Source organism: Lepisosteus platostomus, chromosome 12 (assembly GCF_059453375.1).
Source record: "Lepisosteus platostomus isolate fLepPlt1 chromosome 12, fLepPlt1.hap1, whole genome shotgun sequence".
NCBI lineage: Eukaryota > Metazoa > Chordata > Actinopteri > Semionotiformes > Lepisosteidae > Lepisosteus > Lepisosteus platostomus.
In genome coordinates this window covers 24620954-24640928 of record NC_142622.1, presented here as the reverse complement: position 1 = coordinate 24640928, position 19975 = coordinate 24620954, and the positions used below count along the sequence as shown (strand labels likewise).

At 37.5% G+C, this 19975-nt stretch overlaps 1 protein-coding gene across 1 annotated transcript in view; it reads right to left on the bottom strand.

Moving 5' to 3' along the window:
* LOC148651334 (ATP-binding cassette sub-family A member 13-like) overlaps nucleotides 1–19975 on the bottom strand; it is a 123025-nt gene that overhangs the window by 17755 nt on the left and 85295 nt on the right. The window contains 7 exon segments of the mRNA XM_088602304.1: nucleotides 1407–1572; nucleotides 1833–1938; nucleotides 6971–6989; nucleotides 6992–7056; nucleotides 15570–15673; nucleotides 16224–16358; nucleotides 17058–17208. Coding sequence (XP_088458430.1) covers nucleotides 1407–1572; nucleotides 1833–1938; nucleotides 6971–6989; nucleotides 6992–7056; nucleotides 15570–15673; nucleotides 16224–16358; nucleotides 17058–17208 — 746 coding nt within the window.

The window sequence follows — 19975 nt, the reverse complement described above, 5'->3', positions numbered from 1 at the left end:
TGGTATAGTGGTACAGATGCAGCCATTCAAAGTGCGCGGTACACACACGTACCGGAGGTAATTGGCTACGGCGTCGCGCATTGTGACGCACGATGACGCGCGGTACTGCGGTACGTGATTGGTTGACCGACAGGGGCACTCGTGGTCCGTTGGTCTGTCGTAGAAAGATTTACAGTAAACGTCTTTACTGTGCCCGTTGTAGTATTGAATATTTATATGGAATTTTACCACTGAAGGGAAATCTTAGTGCCTGAGCATAAAAAGAATAGGAGCATACTGCAACGCGTGTTAAGGCAAAAAACGATATTAATTTTGGAACTTAAACATACAGTATATGGCTGGTCTTGGTACTTTAAAGAAAACATACACACCAGTATTCCATTTCTCCCTAAACATTTTAAGCATCGAAGTCTTTAACTAACGTGATACCTGAGTCAACAAGCATACTTTTAGAATTTGATTAAAAGGGAATATAATATGGAATCGCGTATCTAAAGAAATTAATAACGATATAATTATATTCATGTTGCAAAAAAACTGCAATGGACATAAAAACTCCCTTGCTTTTAACAGAGCGTTCCATAATTTCTAGCTACGAAAATTATTTAAACTGCGACACTTATCATTCAACCAGAGCTCGAAATATCACAAGGATCCTCTAGAGCACAGCAAAGACTATATTAAAAGAATTGCGTATCTAAAGAAATTAAAATTATATTCGTGTACTGCGACAGGGCTGTGTAGGGCTGTTTCACCTCTCTCTTCATGTGACTCTATTCAAAAGCCATTTAGCAAAGAGGGGATGAGAAGAGTGACAAACTAGTATACAGTACAGTACTTTAGATCTTTTTTTCTGAACTGGGGAAAATCTGATCATGTTTCTCTATAACAATAATAAAAAACATTGCCACACCCGGACTGTTAAACTAACGCATTAGCACGTCAAAGCCCATTGAGGAGCCGGGCGCAATAACTGTTTTGTCCCTTGATTTACTGATCTGCATTAATTAAAGAAATCGAGTTCCTGCTCTTTGCAGACGACCTGGTCCTGCTGTCGCCCACAGAACAGAGGCTGCGGCAGAACCTGGCACTGCTGGAGCAGCACTGTCAGACCTGAGCGCTGACAGTCAATCTGGACAAGACCAGAGTTATGGTTTTCCAGAAAAAAAAACAGACCTCCATTAGTCTTCCTGAAATTGTCGGATTATGAACGAATAAAAGCATCTTATTAAAAAAATTAAAAATTTCTTAATCTCTTCAAAGAGAACTCAATTTAAATGAAATTGGTATTTCAGTCATGTACAGTATTATCTTCACTATGTATGTCAATTGCATGGCAGTCATAATGATCCTCATTAGCTATACAGAGGGCACCATGTTTTTGTTTATAAAAAAAACAGTCAAACTCATCCCAAGCGAAAAATCCAATATTCCCTGATCTAAAGTGGTTTGGCTGATGGAGCAGTGCTCAATTTGGAGGCTCTCTCGGTTTTCTTCTAAGAGCCTGAACAGCTCTAATAAGTAGCCTTCCCTTTTAGGTACCTAATACTCAGTCACCCCTAGGTGCTGCTCCTGTGAGGCAACACATAGATCATTAATACGTTTTTTTTTCTGTGCATTAAAACCATCACACACACAACTAAAACTGTGATTCTAGTTTAACATTACAGGTAAAGACACTGAGATATTCTAATAGAAAGACCAAAAGCAGTCTTCAAAATTTTGAGCAAGACATGGCATTGTCTGAGATTGTGTTCTATCAGTATCAATTATTCTTCACAGAAAATATGCTTGTGATTAAGAAACACAATGAAGAAATATTCTTTAATTACCTTCAGGTATGTTCCGGGGAAGTGCAAAGTCAGAAGGTGAGTGAGTGCTTTTGGGTCTGATGAGTCTTTGCCAAGTCTTACTTTAGCTGAGTAACCTCTTCCATACCTGAACAAAATAAGGAGATGGTTACAGGTTATTGTTCCCACAGTATGCATTTGTTCATTCAATTGCTTTTCCTTCATGCTTACTAAGTAAATAATCTCTAAAGACAGGTTTCAATTTTCTAACAACATTTTCTTGTTGTGTATTTTCCAATGGACTTGATATTTTAAAGTCTGTTGGGATAGACTAGCTTTTATTGTCTACTATAACTGTATGATACATAACATTCTCTGAAACAACAATCTTAGACTGTATTTATTTATATATCGCTTATATAAGCGCTATATTTAAAGACTTAAATAAGTGTAACCAATTATAATTATTATTATTATTTGTTAAAATCGAAAGGAACAATATGAATAAAAAGGATAGAATTTATAAATGGATATTTGTTTTTAAAATATAACGCATTAGGAATCTAACTGATCAGCATTTTATCTAATTTCCTTATCCCAGAACTTATTAACCATGACATTAAAATTCTTAATGCATACTGTACATACAGTATGCATATAAATATAGTACTGTATTCTCTGTTATATTGAACAAGTTCATTATGGGACATTTGCTTACATTCACTTATTTTCATTAAAGGAATGGCTAAAATTCAGTAAAATTATAAATTATAAGCTATTTAAACAGAAATGATGCATGCAGTCAATTAAGTCACAAGGCAAGGCGGCTGTGAATTTCCAATTAATTCATTTTCAAATTTTAATCGAGAGCATTTTTATACAGCTCTGAAAATGGAACTGCTGCAAATGACTAAAAGAGAAAACTCAGAAGGATTAGAAAAAATATTCTTAGGTCCATTTAAATACTATTTAGAGTGTTTCTCATGAATTTGGTTTGGAAAGCATTAGGCAGAAAATACCAATTAAGATTTATTGGAGCACATAATTAATTTAACTTCCATTTATTAATATGGTTATATGAAGAGGGTTAATAAATATTAAATGCAATTCAAAAATTGTATATTAATGTAAAAATTAACATAGAAATGCATGTTTTGGTCAAAATAACCTAATAATCATGCCTCTCAGATGCAATTATCGGTATCATTTCTGACATTCATAGAACAGCAAAGAGGTAAATTGTCAACGTTTTACTCCATAACCCTCTTACTCCTTCAGTTTTTACTTATTCAGGTTAAAAACCAATGCAGACACCTTTCAGCATGATGTATTGCCATAATTTTGTACTACTTGTCTCACAAATGAAATAAACATATAAAAATAATTTTGAATTCACTTGAAAATGACTGTACATATACCAAATGAGAAATACAACCACATGTTCAAGACCACAATATACAGTACATACTCTATACATACTCAAATTTATATTCCATATACAGTATATTATATATATGTGGACACAGACACGTGATTAGAGATAAATTGTTGGATTTTAATATAATACTGGCCTTAGATGCTTACCTGACATTCTCCTCCAGAAATTGTTGATACAACATGGGATACATTTATGATTCCATTAATGATAGGAAACCGTTCACAAAGCATGATACACCTCTATGATTGATTTTGCCATGAAAAATATTTTGCATTGTGGTCAAAAACCTCAATCTCTGTCCAGAGAATATAGACTTTGGAAAACACGACATGATCAGCAAGGTTCTTTTTAGAAACAATGGTTAAGTGTGTGGGTGGCGTGGTGGTGGTGTTAGCATTGCTGCTTTACAGCGCTGGGGCCCTGGGTTCAATTCCAGGCCTGAGGTGCTAGGTGAACTGCATGTTCTCTCTGTGTTCATGTGGGTTTCCTGTGTGTGCTCTGCTTTCCTCCCACAGTGCAAAAACATACTGGAAGGTTAACTTGCTTCTGGGAAAATTGACCCTAGGAGTGAGAGTGTGGAAGTCTGTATCTGTGTCTGTGTGTCTGCTCTGCCATTGACTAATATCCTGTCCAGGGTGTACCCTGCCTTGTGCCCATTGCTTGCCAGGATAGGCTCTGGCTCCCCTGTGACCCTGAGTTGGATAAAGTGGTTAGACAATGCATGGATGGTTACTTCTTGGCTGGTCTCCTATTAAAAACCTTTCCCATTCAACTTTTTCCTGATATCTGAAACATGTGAGAGAGGCATCAAGATCCTTAGATGTTACTTTGGGGTTCTTTGTGAATTCTTGGACAATAAGAATTGCTCTTGGGGAGGTCAGGGCAGGACAACCTGTCCTGGGTATAATCACCATAGTTAGTTTAATATTTTTTATTTGTCTCTTCAAATGTAGAGGCATTTGTAGATTAAACTAGGGTACTGGGGTAACACTCTTATATTTACATTGGCATTTCAGAAACTTTTTTCTTGACATGGTAGCATCTTAGTAGAATCTTAATTTATCTTATACTCTGCATAAATGAGTTTTTAAATTTAAAGGACATTTTTTTACCATTTTAATCATAAAGAATAAAACAGCTAAGCACAAATAGGACCACAAAACCTGCACCTGCTGTCTCAAATCTGACAGATGTGCTGTCAGACGCACCGTCGTGGAGCTGCGCAGCTTTCTGGGGTTGGCCTCGTATTACCGGAGGTTTGTCCAGGATTTCTCCAGCATCGCTGCCCTGCTGCACCGTCTCACCGAAAAGGGCCGCTGTTTTGACTGGTATTCCAGCTGTGAGATGGCCTTTGGCCGCTTATGTGAAGCTCTGGTGGGGGCCCCCATGCTGGCCTACCCTGACCCATGGTTACCTTACATTTGGAGTGACTTGGGGCTGGGCACGGTGTTGGTGCAGGAGGGGCCTGATGGGGAGCAGGTGGTCACCTTTTACAGTAGGGCTTTGAGTAAGGCTGAACATAACTCCTGCGTGACTTGTCACAAGCTGCTGGCAGTGATGGCAGCAGTCCGCCACTTCATGTCGTACCTGTAAGGGACCCCGGTTCCGGTTGTGGACAGACCATGCATCCCTAACCTGACTGCTCCACTTCAAAGAGCCAGAGGGACAGATGGTGCGATGTATAGAGGTCCTGCAGGAGTACAATTTCAGGAGCAGGAGCAGGTGGGGGTGGATGTTATGGGCCCGTTTCCATGCACTGAGGCAGGGAACTGCTACATCCTGGTGGCAATGGATTACTTCACCAAGTGGCTGGAGGCCTATGCCCTCCTGGACCAGACTGCCCCCACAGTGACCTTTGCCCTACTGGAGGGGATGTTTGCCAGGCTGGGGGTGCCAGAGGAGTTACACAGTGTCCAGGGGCGTAACTTCGAGTCCCAGGTCCTTGCCAGGGTGTGCCAGCTCCTGGGGATTTCTAAGATGTGGACCATCCCGCTGCATCCCCAGAGCGACGGGTTGGTGGAGCGTTTTAACCGTACGCTTGCCACCCAGCTGGGCACCCTGGTGTCCTGGCACCAGCGGGACTGGGACCGCCACCTCCCCCTTGCGCTCTGGGCGTATTGGACCGTGGTCCAGGAATCTACCGGGTGCACCCCTGGCCTCACTCATGCTGAGCCGGGAGATATGAACCCCGGTGGACCTGGTCTTCTGTCCGCCTCCCGGAGACGAGTCGGCACTGGTAGCTGGACCAGACTATGAGTGGGACCTGTGGCACTTGATGCGGTGAGTGCACAGCTTTGCCCGGACCCAACTGACTCCGGCTGGAATCCAGCGACACTACAATCTGCGCTGCAGGGGGCCTGCCTTCCAGCTCGGGGACTTAGTTTGGGTATACAGCCCGCGCCACCACAAATGCCTTAGCCCTAAGCTGGCACTGTCGTGGGAGGGGCCCTCTGAGGTCCTCGGGGTGGTGGGCAAGGTCTGCTACTAGGTCCGGTTGCGAAAACAGGGGAGAGTGGTGGTCCTACACCGAGACTGCATGACACTCTACCGGGTCCGGGAGGAGGACCCTTGCAGGGAGGCTCTGGGAGAGCAGCCAGGGCCCACAATGGGGCAGCTGGGGGTCGCCAACTGCCACCGCGGCTCAGTGGCCACTCGCGCAGGGTTCCACAGTCATTAGCTTACTATGAGTACAGCCTGAGGGGGGTGTTCGACTTCGGCGGGATGCCAGATGCTTCAGGTGGGGGCAGTGTAGTGCCCTTGCCCAGTGGTGAGAAGGAAGTGCATCTAGGTGCTGAGGGTATCGCAAAGCAAAGGGTCCGTAAGATGACCAGCAGCTGACCTTACTCGAGTTACCACCCTAAACCTGTGTATGTGTATCAGTCCCCTAATGTGTGTCTGTAAATCCTGTCATTGTTTTTTTGGTTGTAAAATAGAATAAAAGCTGCTGCTTGTTTCCCTATTTCGATTCTGCTTGTCCTTTGTCCTGCACGAACCTGTAAGCACTACAATATTTAAAACAAACATTTTGTATCTGTACCAGAATTTTGTATCTGTAGTTGGACTGTATTGAGTCCAACGGATTTCCTCTGAAATGTAAAGCACACAAAACATCAGCTGAATTTAATACTGAAGTGAAACACTTGTTAATGTCCCCAAAAATGAAACATAATTTATTAAAAAGGGAAAACCACTGCTATAAGATGAAATGGTTTTAATGCAAAACCAAACGTTCAATATTTATTCACATAAGAAACGAAAAGCTTTAAATTACTGATGAGAACTAATTTCTTGACATCCTGAAAATTATTTGCCAATGGTTTTCATCTTTTTTACCTCACTGCTTCTTATTTTATTTTAAAACAAAATGTGATTTCATATGTTTTAAATAGTGTCCAAAATGTGTACACTAAAATATAGTGCTCGTAAGGCCTTCACTTGAAGAGTAATAAAAAATGAAAAATACTACTTGATCTTTTAAAGAGTGAAAAATGAACAACATACATTAGTCACACATTATTCAGATGGGATGGGTAATGAAGGCTGTGATATTTAACTTGCATGAATTTAATATGTGTGTGGCTCATTCTAATTTATAATAATAAAAGGACAGATGCTTCTATTTAAAATGTCTGGTTGCATTAAATATCTTCAGAATAAGTGTGTGACAAAGAGACCAGTATGCAAAGACCTGGCAGCAATTTCACTTTTAATGAAATGGCTCCACTTAGTGTGATAAGCTTACCTATTCTTGACATGCTGAGAAGACATCTGAATTTTCCTTTTACCATTATAGCCAGCCGTGTGTAGAGTCCTTCACATTCCTCCATGCTATACAAAGAGAAATGTTACTCTGAAAATGTTTATTGAATGAAAAAAGTGAAACTCAAACACACTGTAAAGAAATTACTTATCATCCAAAACTATACAATATACAGTATATAGAAATATGTACAGTGCCTTGCGAAAGTATTCGGCCCCCTTGAACTTTTCAACCTTTTGCCACATTTCAGGCTTCAAACATAAAGATGTAAATTTTTTATTTTATGTGAAGAATCACCAACAAGTGGGACACAATTGTGAAGTGGAACGAAATCTATTGGATTTTTGAAACTTTTTTAACTAATAAAAAAATGAAAAGTGGGGCGTGCAAAATTATTCGGCCCCCTTGCGTTAATACTTTGTAGAGCCACCTTTTGCTGCGATTACAGCTGCAAGTCGCTTGGGGTATGTCTCTATCAGTTTTGCACATCGAGAGACTGAAATTCTTGCCCATTCTTCCTTGCAAAACAGCTCGAGCTCAGTGAGGTTGGATGGAGAGCGTTTGTGAACAGCAGTTTTCAGCTCTTTCCACAGATTCTCGATTGGATTCAGGTCTGGACTTTGACTTGGCCATTCAAACACCTGGATACGTTTATTTGTGAACCATTCCTTTGTAGATTTTGCTGTATGTTTGGGATCATTGTCTTGTTGGAAGATAAATCTCCGTCCCAGTTTCAGGTCTTTTGCAGACTCCAACAGGTTTTCATCCAGAATGGTCCTGTATTTGGCTGCATCCATCTTCCCCTCAATTTTAACCATCTTCCCTGTCCCTGCTGAAGAAAAGCAGGCCCAAACCATGATGCTGCCACCACCATGTTTGACAGTGGGGATGGTGTGTTGAGGGTGATGAGCTGTGTTGCTTTTACGCCAAACATATCGTTTTGCATTATGGCCAAAAAGTTCGATTTTGGTTTCATCTGACCAGAGTACCTTCTTCCACATGTTTGGGGTGTCTCCCAGGTGGCTTGTGGCAAACTTTAGACGAGACTTTTTATGGATATCTTTGAGAAATGGCTTTCTTCTTGCCACTCTTCCATAAAGGCCAGATTTGTGCAGTGTAAGACTGATTGTTGTCCTATGGACAGACTCTCCCGCTTCAGCTGTAGTTCTCTGCAGTTCATCCAGAGTGATCATGGGCCTCTTGGCTGCATCTCTGATCAGTCTTCTCCTTGTCTGAGCTGAAAGTTTAGAGGGACGGCCAGGTCTTGGTAGATTTGCAGTGGTCTGATACTCCTTCCATTTCAAGATGATCGCTTGCACAGTGCTCCTTGGGATGTTTGAAGCTTGGGAAATCTTTTTGTATCCAAATCCGGCTTTAAACTTCTCCACAACAGTATTACGGACCTGCCTGGTGTGTTCCTTGGTCTTCATGATGCTCTCTGCGCTTTCAACAGAACCTTGAGACTATCACAGAGCAGGTGCATTTATACAGAGACTTGATTACACACAGGTGGATTCTATTTATCACCATCAGTCATTTAGGACAACATTGGATCATTCAGAACTTCTGGAGTGAGTTTGCTGCACTGAAAGTAAAGGGGCCGAATAATTTTGCACGCCCCACTTTTCATTTTTTTATTAGTTAAAAAAGTTTCAAAAATCCAATAGATTTCGTTCCACTTCACAATTGTGTCCCACTTGTTGGTGATTCTTCACATAAAATAAAAAATTTATATCTTTATGTTTGAAGCCTGAAATGTGGCAAAAGGTTGAAAAGTTCAAGGGGGCCGAATACTTTCGCAAGGCACTGTATATAGAAACTATATACAGTATTCTCAAATAATTCAGTATCTAGAGGGTCATTTGCATCTTGTTTTTGTATTTAAATTGCAAATCTACAAGTAACTGTTGAGTATGAAAGTGTATATTTATATGTTGTACAGTATACAAAGTCACACCTACAGTATACTGTATGCCATTATATGGATGAGTGTCTTAGACATTTTTGTGCTTGCAATTGTTTGTATTGCTGCTATTAATTTGACTTACAGTACAAAGCAGAATCAGGAAAAAATGAAACCTTTTTTTTCCAAAGAGATGGGAAAATAAAAGCTGTTGTGAAAACATTGAATGCAGATTGATAGTGGTCTGTGGATATAAAATTTACATTTTTATTTTAGAGCTACAGAAACATATATATGTATAATTATTCATTCAATATAAAGTAGTAAACCATAAAGAGGAAATGAAACAACAAACAGCATTGGTTCCTACAGTATTTTTAAACCATATTACAAATTTAAGATCCCATTTTTTGCGTTGTAATTACCAAGTCAAAAAGAATTCTGCATTGCATGGTTCTTTACTTATTGTTGTTTGGAACAACATGTTCAGCTCTGGCAGCCTACCAGAAGAGCTGGGAGAAGACTTTGTAAACAATAAGTTTCCTTAAGTAAAACTGGAAAGGTAGGCTAAAAGTAATACTCATTAGTAATAATATTGGGATATTTCTAAAGCATTTCAAATTGATAGCTGTGGGAGGCACATACTGTACAGATAGTAGTAAAAGTTGCTTTGTAACTCCAGGGCGAAAACTGAAATGAATATGTGACTTATTGTTTGCAGAAAGGAATTCAAATTTTAAAAATAAAAATTTTAATATAACTCAAATTTGTGTTGCAGGGAAAAATATTCCTGTGGAGATTAAAAATGGAAAAATATGAAACAGAAATGTGAGAAAATGCGTAAATTAATTGAAGTTAGATTAGAGCCTTGAGGTTAAATCTGCATTTTAAATTAGAAAATGTTTACAACATACAACCACACACAACAGATACTGTAACAGCAGTGGCCAACCCTGATCCCGTAGCCACAATCCAGCATGTATTATAGATCACCCTTAAATCATTAATTTGTAAAGATTTGGAGGGCATATGTGTTTTCATCAATTTAGTAAGTTGATTGCTTTAATTAAATCAGGAATGGCCAGCTGTGGTCGTTCAGAATTACAGGGTGCTGTTTTTTTCTAAACAATTTGATCTAACAATTCAGCTTCTTGAGCGGTCAAAACAAATATATATATACTGTACATTCTAACACTTTTGGAACCAATAACATCTGCTGCATTTTATTGTCACTCAGTTTATTTATAGCACCTTGCAAAAATATTCATGATGTTGTCCCATTTTGTTAAATATTAAATTATGTATACACAAAACTTGAGTTCTCAGACTGAGCACTTTTATTGCAGAGGAAGTTTCCATGCAGGCTTAGCAGAATTTTTTTAGATGTACAGTATGTAACCTGGATGTATATGAAGCAGATCATTTGTGTGGATTTGCAAAGGGACAAATCACAAGTGAATAAATCACAAATCCATTTAAGCTTCCTCTCATACCTCTCATACAGTATGTACACTGTATAATATACATAATATTTGAATATAGTTCTAGTAAACATTAGAGAATACCAGCTACTAGGATATAAGAATGCAGCCATGTCTAGACCACATTCCCTAGAAACCAGTGGAGGAATGAGCCACTGCTCTTTGTTACCTGATCAGTTTCTGGAATACATTAGTTAGGTGACTGTTTAAAAAACAGGAAGTGGAGCCTTTTTGGGTTGATCAATCTGCTGTGTGGGAGCATAAGGCAGATCCTCTGTAGAGCACATTAAGTTAGTGGCTGAAGTGGAGCTTTATTTTTTTATTGCACTGTAAATAAAGCATGCTGGTGTTTTCTTTAACCTTACAGCTGTGTTTAAGTGTAGGAACAAGTAATAGGTTTATTCCATGCTGAAAAAAAGAAGAAAGAGAACACAACGTTTCGGCCGTGGAGCCTTCTTCAGGTGTGGCCTTCTTCACCTGAAGAAGGCTCCACGGCTGAAACGTTGTGTTCTCTTTCTTCTTTTTTTCAGCATGGAATAAACCTATTACTTGTTCCTTTGCAGCCTACGCATGCTGACGCAGCTACCCACCTGAACTACTACCGTGTTTAAGTGTATGTCTGTTGTCCTGGACCTGCCTAATTGAAAGATTTCGTTACAGCACACTCAATGGGCTGTCACAAGGGATATTATATTATAGGTTAATTCCATGCTGAAAAGTTAAAAAAAGAGTCTTAACGTGTGTTTTTTGTTATTTACTGTATTCTCTATTTGTATCTTTGTAGCCTGCATTTGACACAGCTTCCCACTCAAGCTGTATTCAATATTCTGTACTGTCTTATCAAAATGTGAGAGAATAACCCTTGTAGTAGATTGTTTGCCTCTCATAGTGGTTACAGTTACAACATATTATGATATAGATTCTACTAGGTAACTGTGAAGATAATGGAGAACTCAGTGGTATTCTTCAACACATGACATTTGTCATGCCTGTCCCTTTGATTCAGTAGGTATTTGTGTCCTGAATTATGATTCCTTTTTTTATATAGCAAACACTGTCTGTAAATCCTTGAGGCTGTCAGAACTGACATTGTAACTGGGTCTATTGCCTTCATTGATGCATGCATGCATAAGAGGTATGAGTGGCAGAAATCATGGGTCTAACATCACATTTATTTTCAATAGCATGGGTCGCTGAGGGAAAAGCCTTGTCAATACTTTATAGTCTGCTGCAATCATGGAACATTCCATGTTATGGGCCATTTCCACTGGTTGGGCCATTCATATGAACTCTCTAATATTTTGGTGGTAGTTACTTATACAGTATATATAAATCTACATACTGTAGAGTACATTTCAAAAGACACTGATGTGAAATGCACATACTTTCATTACGCATCACTGTTTTATACATATACATTGCCCTTCAAAATATTAGGATTGCAAAGTCAAAAATGTATCATAGACAGTAGCTTTTATTTTTGGGTAATTCCATGCATATATAATGTACAGTATGATCATATTAAAACAAAAACTTACTTTGTGTTCAACAAAGTGATTTCCTGTGACCCTAAATATTGGGACATACAGTATTCATTTTCAGTACATCTCAGTTTGTAAAAGTCAATACTTGACTGCATATTCCTTTGAGGATATATTTCTTCACACTACCTGTGCGAAGCTTGAAACCCGTTGAGCGCACTAAACTGTTATTGATTGAAATGCTTTTCCAAACCTTTGCTATGATCACTTCAATTATTCTTGGGGTTTTCTGACTTTTTTTAGCAGCATGTAAAATGCTTGATCAATTAAATTTAAATCTGGGGGTCAACATGGTCAGTGAAAAATTGTCCACTTCTTTCTTCTGACCGACTCCTGGGTTACACTGCTTGCATGTTTTGGAATATGCTTCCAGCATTAGTCATCAATATAAGTGAGTGAGCCATGCATGCCTAGGCCATAAAAGTACCTTAACATGCTTCACAGATCTACTTGTACATCTTCACACATAAGCAATTCTTTTCTTTCTCAACATTTTAATCTTTCTATCACTTTGGTAAATGTTTAAAATATATACAGTGTGGGGGACATCAGTTCGTAAAACTTCCAATGTTCCAAATCTCTCTTGGATCATCTTTGTACTTCTGAGTAAATTCCACCCTGCATTTTCTTTTCTTTTATTATGAGGTGAAGAGCTTGAAATTCTGCTTGTAATCCTACTTTCTCATTGTTTTGTGAAACTTTGAAACGTAAATCCCTGCACAATAGAGGTTGTTGGTCATTTCAAAGGCAGTTGTTTAAGATATTCTTTGATGGCTCTGATAATTTTTCTGTCACCAGCTGCAGGTGTTTTTTATTTAACAATCAAGTGTTAATTTGATCGGTAATTATACCCATGGTTTCATTCTTCTAGGGTGTATTCTCCATTGTTGATTTTGGTAAGCCCAGTTTCTGTGCTGTGATTCTGATTTTTTCTTATTTTTCAGCTTCTGACTTACTAGCTTTTCTAGTGAGTTATTGGATTTTTCATTTTGTCTTTCAGCTACTGATTCCAAACATTGAAGTGAAACATATTGATGGGATGTTCACAGCGCCTTTATGAGTGCCTAATTACCCAACATCATACACATGATGAACAAGAAAAAACAGTTAGCCAACTGTCCTTCCACCTGTCAACATTTTCTCCTTCATAATTAAGAAATTCAGCTCTTTCAGTTTGTTTAATTGACCCAAGAGGATATAACTGTATAAACTAAATCAAAACTAAAATACTTAATTTTTAATAAATTATTATAATTATTCTTATTATTATTTGGCTTAATAATACAATATATTAATTATTATTAGTAGTAGAAGTAGTTCATAGTGAAAATGCCACTATACCTTCAAATTATTATATACAATATATTATATAATTGCAATTCAAGTTCAAGTTCAAGTTTATTGTCATTATACTCACATACAGGTATATGGTATAATGAAACGCTATTAAGCTAGCTCTCAGACAGTAAGAAGTACAAAAAACAATTAGTACAATTATACAATTGAAGTACTGAATTGAATTACTGTATATATAACAATATAGTATAATGGGCAATTTGCTGAGGCTTGTGGAGAATATCAGATACTCTACCACAGTAGCTCAGATGCATCTTATTTCTTTTGATCATCTTTGAGATGTCTCTAGAACTTGATTGTAAGCCATCTGTGGCAACTTCACTTGATTGGACATGATTTAGAACCACACACACCTGTCTTTATTAGGTCACACAGTTCACAGTACATGGCAGAGTAAAAACCAAGCCATGAAGTCCAAAGTACTCTCCACAGACCTCTGAGATAGGATTGTGTCAATCTGTCAATCTGGAAAAGGGTATAAAAAATTGGCAATGCATTGAAGGTTCTTAGGAGAACAGTGGCCTCCATCATTGTCAAATGGAAGAAGCTTGGAACCACCAAGACTCTTCCTAGAGCTGGCTGTCTGGCCAAATTGTGTATTTGGCCAAGATGGGCCTTGGTCAGGGAAATGACCAAGATCCCAATGGTCACTCTAACGGAGCTTCAGAGTTCCTGTGTAAAGATGGGAGAACCTGCCGGAAGGACAACCATCTCTGCAGCACTCCATCAATCAGGTCTCTATGATAGAATGACTAGACGGAAGACACTCCTGTCAAAAGGCATATGACAGCCCACATGGAGTTTGCCAAATGGCACCTAAAGGACTTTGAGAGATTGAGGAAAAAGATTCTCTGGTCTGTTAAGACAAAAATTTAACAATTACAAAAAATGTACCGCTCATCACCTGGCTAATACCATCATACAGTGAAGCATGGTAGAGGCAGCATCATGCTGTGGGGATACTTCTCAGCAGCAGGGACTGGGAAACTGGTCAGGATTGAGCAAAAGATGATTGGAGCCAAATACAGAGAGGTCCTTGAAGAAAACCTGCTCCAGAGTGCACACAACCTACGACGAGGGCGAAGATTCACCTTTCAGCATGACAACGTTCTGAACCCAAGACAATACTGCAGTGGCTTCAGAACAAGTCTCTGAATGCCCTTCAGTGACCCAGCCAAAGCCCGGACTTGAACCTTATACAAAATCTGTGGAGAAACCTGAAGATTGCAGTTTGCTAATGCTCCCCATCCAATCTGATAGAGTTTGAGAGAATCTGCAGGGAAGAATGGGAGAAACTGCCCAAATCCAGGTGTGCAAAGTTGGTAGAAGCATACCTAAGAAGACTAGCAGCTTTAATAGCTGCTAATCGTGGTCCTACAAAGTACTGAATAAAGGGTCTGAATACTTATGTAAATGGGAGATCTCAGTTTTAAATTTTTAAGAAATTTGCTAAACTTCCCAAAAACGTGTTTTCACATTGTCATTATGGGGTATTGTGTGTCGATTGATGGTAAAAAAGAATCAATACATCCATTCTGAAACAAGTCTACAGCACAACAAAGTTTGGAAAAAGTGGAGGGGTCTGAATACTTTGTACTGTACTTTTTACTCACTGTACTGTGCAGTATATAATCACAACTGTTAAAGAAGTTCTAGCAAGAAAGACTGAGAGATATAAAAAAATAGTAGAAATGTGGTTATTTGAGTCTACAGAAACAAATAAGCTGAACATTACATGCTCAAAGATAACTTGTCACCAAATACCATTTCACGCCTTACTCCTTCTGCTTTAAAACATGTTCTCTGGCTGACCGTCAAAAAAGTCAAATTACAGCAGCATGAACTAAAGATGTCTTCTGGAGTTTCGCATTTCGCAAATTACATTTTAAAACAAGTTGCAACAGTTAACAGTTAATATGTTAAAAAACATGGAATTATATATATGATGTACTGTACTAATAATGTCATTAGTTAAAGGTCTTACATCTATTCTGTATGCATATACTGTATACACAGTGAAATGCTACAATTTATTCTTGAAGTATATCTATTTTTGTGTTATTGTTGTATATTTTAGGTTGATTATTCACTTTATGTGTTATGCTGTATTTCATATGATTTGTTACTTGGCTTGCTCTATGCGTTCACTTCTAAATCCTGAATATTGTGTTCTTTGCCCTTGTATCTGAATACAGGGCTCTCACATTAACACATTAACCATAAATCTAGAATGTTCACCATATTGTTACCATGATTTTACCCCAACCCTACCCCTCCCACAGAAAGAAGAAATGAAATACCTGTGTGTAGTCAACACAGCTGCACAGCCATCCTGGACTTCCCTCAAAACTGCTCTCCAGAGATATTGCTTGGAGACAGGATCCATGCCTGAGCTGGGTTCATCCTAGAGGCACAGATTGCAATGCTTATCTTTTCCACTTCAAATATAGATCTCCACTTTTCTGTTACTTCAAAATCAGACCCCCAAGTCATGCCAAAAAATTAAAAACAATAAGCATTAGGTTTATTTGAAATTCAATCCATTAGATTACTTAAAACTCTACAGTGAACAGAAATTTTCTGTAGTGTTCACATGATGTTATGATGTGCATAGCATACTGTATGTCTGTAGCATGCTTACTATTAAATCTAAAAACTAATGACTCATGACTCTGTTTTTTTACCATAGTAAACCACTGAAAGTGAGTGTAAATATATGAAATTTCATTAATGTTTTTTGCCATAATCTCTCTTTTTCTCATTCAACTGCTGCTTGAAATAATATACACAGTGCCACACCATACAGTTATTGCTTATTTTCCAATACAGCACTGCTAGCTTTTTAAACAGCTGCAACTTATACAGTGTATTCTCATAAGAGACAGCATATAGGTTGCTGATGAAAACTTAGTTCAGTAAAGAATAATTTAATAGTTGAAGATGAATGCCCTGACCAGAAGAAGCACTTGAGGTTTGCCAATCAGTGCCAGTGCTGTAGATAGTTTCCTCTTTGTGCCTCCGCTATATGTTCCCACCAGCTCATTAACATGGGCAGACAGATGCAGCCGTAGAACAAGACTCTGGGTGACCTATCAAGATTAAAGAGCTTATTATAATAAGTTTTTCTGATGCTTATTAGATATTATAAGTCAAAAAGAAATAATCTGAGGGCTAAAAAACTGCAATAAACCATAAACAGCTTCACTAAACTAATATGATTGAAGTATATTTAATAACTTGCTAATGTCTTATGAAATGAATGTGTCCCTGGGTATTTTTGGCTAGTGTGATTAGAATTAAAATATCTTTTCTCTGCCTCTCTTTGTGGAACAAATCAGGAACTGCATTACTTTCAAAGCAAACACAACTGAGACCCATTATATAATTCTTCCTAAGGAATTGCAGTTATGCTTACACTTTAATTAGAAACCAAATGTCTTGTAATTCCTAAACTTCAGTAGGTACACTCTTTGAATATCAATGAATTGATTTATACCTGATAATAAGGGTATTTAGAATTAGCTGGACATAGTCAATTCAACCCAGAATCTTTACAATTACTTCAGGGTTATATTTGAAAAATAAGTACCTACAAGATGCTGTTTTAGTTAAAATATTAAAATATGTAAAAAGTTAGTTTTTTATATGTTAGAATAACATAAATACTCAATAATTCGAAATAGAGAAATATAAATTAATTTAGATTATACTTTTGTTTTCTTTTCATCTCTAGATATTATATAAAGAGGTGGCTAAAGCACTAAAGCTAAAATTCAGGACAAGCATACCTTTTTGATGTGAGTTTCTGGAATTCCTCGAATTCGACAGTAATAGTACAGATGTTCCCACCCAGTGAGGTGGTTATCTAATGTATTTGACTGAGGACAGTAACCAATCATGATCCCTTGTGAGCTTGCATCTCTGATTTCCAACTCTGTTCTACAAGTAAAACATAGTAACAGTAGATATTAGGGCCTTAATGCTTATTGGCAAGAGAATATGGAATTCTTAATACATAATGTAACATTCTTGACAGTGTTGCACTATACAGGATATTGTCAGTTTGACTTTGGTTTCTCAGCACTCTCTTGCCATATTAATACTGTATAAATGCATAATACTTTTTGTATCATAGTGAGATGTGTTGGACCTACAGTACATACTGTACATAAACCCCCTGCTTAAAACAGGAAAGAGCAGAACTGTTTGAGAACAGACCAACCCTGATATAATAAACCTTAGTTATAAGTGTAGTTATTTGTGTGCTTTTCTTTTCTTACTCCAATTTACAGAGTTCCTTTTGATCATACACCTTGATTATTTTGTAGGGATGGAAATGTGAGTCACTTTTTGTCTATACAAATACTAACACTTGACCGAATTACTGGAAATGTCTATTCATGCTTCACAGATGGATGAGTAACACTTTATACAATGATGAATGATAATCAACTCTTTGTGAATGTTACAGTATTAATATACAACATATCAACTGTTAAGATATTACTGTAAAGGAGCAGCTGTTTCTCTGATCCATATGTGTTGGTTTGAGATGTGGGTGTGAGGCTCAGAGACCAGTCAGAGAGAAAGTAAGTGCAAATGTTCTCACAAGACAGTGAGAATATGATCTGCAGGTGTTCAATTATATGATAAAATATCACAGTCTATAACTCAAAACCTAGTTACATTTGATCCTTTGACCTGAAAGACCTAAATTAATCTGAAATCAGATGGAATAAAAAAATATTCATTCACGGTGTGGGATGTATTGTGTACTCAGCAGTGCAGAGAAAAATACTGCAACCAGTATTCACAACATTTTCATATGTTTGCTCTTATGTTCTTCAGTTTTAGACACCAAAAGAGCTTCTTGAGGGGAACAAGGAGTAGGATCAGCTCCCACTAGTTACTAAGCTGTCCACCAGAGTAGATGCATGGCACAGCCATGTCTGTGGAGGGAAAAAGGCAAGCACAAACCCTGGTAAATAATTGAAGTAGCTCAGAGCACTATAATTTTGGAATAGACACCTTTCAATTTTTACATGTGGGTTCATCAGATATGTTGCAGGTCTCAGTACAACAGTTCTTAAGGATAAACAGTTTTGTTCAAAAACAACAGCAGAAAAAACATAAAACAATGTTTACATATGTGTGATACATGTGTACATGTGATATATGTGTATATACATTTATATTAATTTATATATGAAATATAAATGATAAATGTTCACTTTTTGAAGGAACAAGTAATGGTTAATTTCACACTGAAAAGTAGGGAGAAAAGCATATTTTGGTTGTTGAGGTATCTTGAAAAAGATGTGATAGCTAAAACGTTGTGTTTTTCTCAATTTCAGCTCGGAATTAACTTTTACTTGTTGCTTTGCGACCGATGCATGCTGAAGCAGAAGCAGCTCCCCTTATAAAATGCAGTCTAACAATAAGAAAACTGTATCTTTCAGAGATATAGGGGGTTTCAAAACACACTATAGCCTATACATTAAGAATTCCAAAAAGTGAGAACTCTCTGTACAGCTAGCTTGAAATACATGCTACTGATATTTTTGTTTGAGGCGCTGCTTTCCATTTTGTAAATCTAACTGTCTTATAAAATCTGCTCATCTTAAATGTAATTTTCTTTAGTAAACCAATCTAAAAATGCTGTTGAATTCCTTGTCCACCAACAAAACATTTTTCTTAACTTGCTGGGACAAGTCTTTAATCCTGTCCTTGCATTAATTGCTAACTTAGCCTTTGGAACAATTCTTGATGTTTGTTTTTTCAACTATATTCTAATGCTTCAGAGTCTCTTTGTGCATGGAAACCAAAACTAAATATGACTGATCAAATCCTAGAATATAGAAATGTAATGGTGGACTCATTCTACAGTTTATTTTTTTATTCACTTTCTTAACACTTTCCCTTTTTGTGGGCATCAACATTTGCCACTTATCAAACTTTCTGTATTTCCTAATTTTAATCATACCATGAACTAATTGTTGAGCTCTAGACCATCAACCATCTAGGTTTTCTAATATAGCCATTCTGTGATTTATGATGTGCATTTCCCATTGAAAGAAGTCATCCTAGGAATATAGGGGCTCTTATAATAAATTAATGCTACAGTCAATAAGGCATCATTACTAATTGTTATAACAAAGACAACCATCAATGTCACCCAGAAGAAAATGTCAAAACCAGTCTTCAAAGGTCTCACTATATACTGTAAGTGTACCTTAACATCTAGAACTAAAATTCTGGGAATATTTATCTCGAGTAATGAACCAAACAAATCAAATGACAAAGTAAATGAATTATGAGATGAAAGCACTAAATGTACTCTGAACTGAATTAATCTGGATTCAGGCTGGACAAGGCAGTCCAAGGTTCCTTGTATTAAAAGACAAACATAGCTTTAAGAGACACTTACTACAAACATTGAACAAGACCCTTTGCTTTCTTTTATTTTTTTACATTGGCTTTCATTTTCCATGTTGGATTCACATCAGTGGATAAATATTATTCCATTAACAATATCCTCAATGGAAATTTTGATATGAAATCCATTTTACAGCTTTGTTCAAAGCATCTTAACTGCAGGTTCAAAATTTATGCCTGAATAGCTTTTATCCCTTTAGGTCCAGACCTTGAATCTCATTTATGTTAAACCTCAATTATCTTAAGCATTTAAAGCTTCTATTATTTGAAG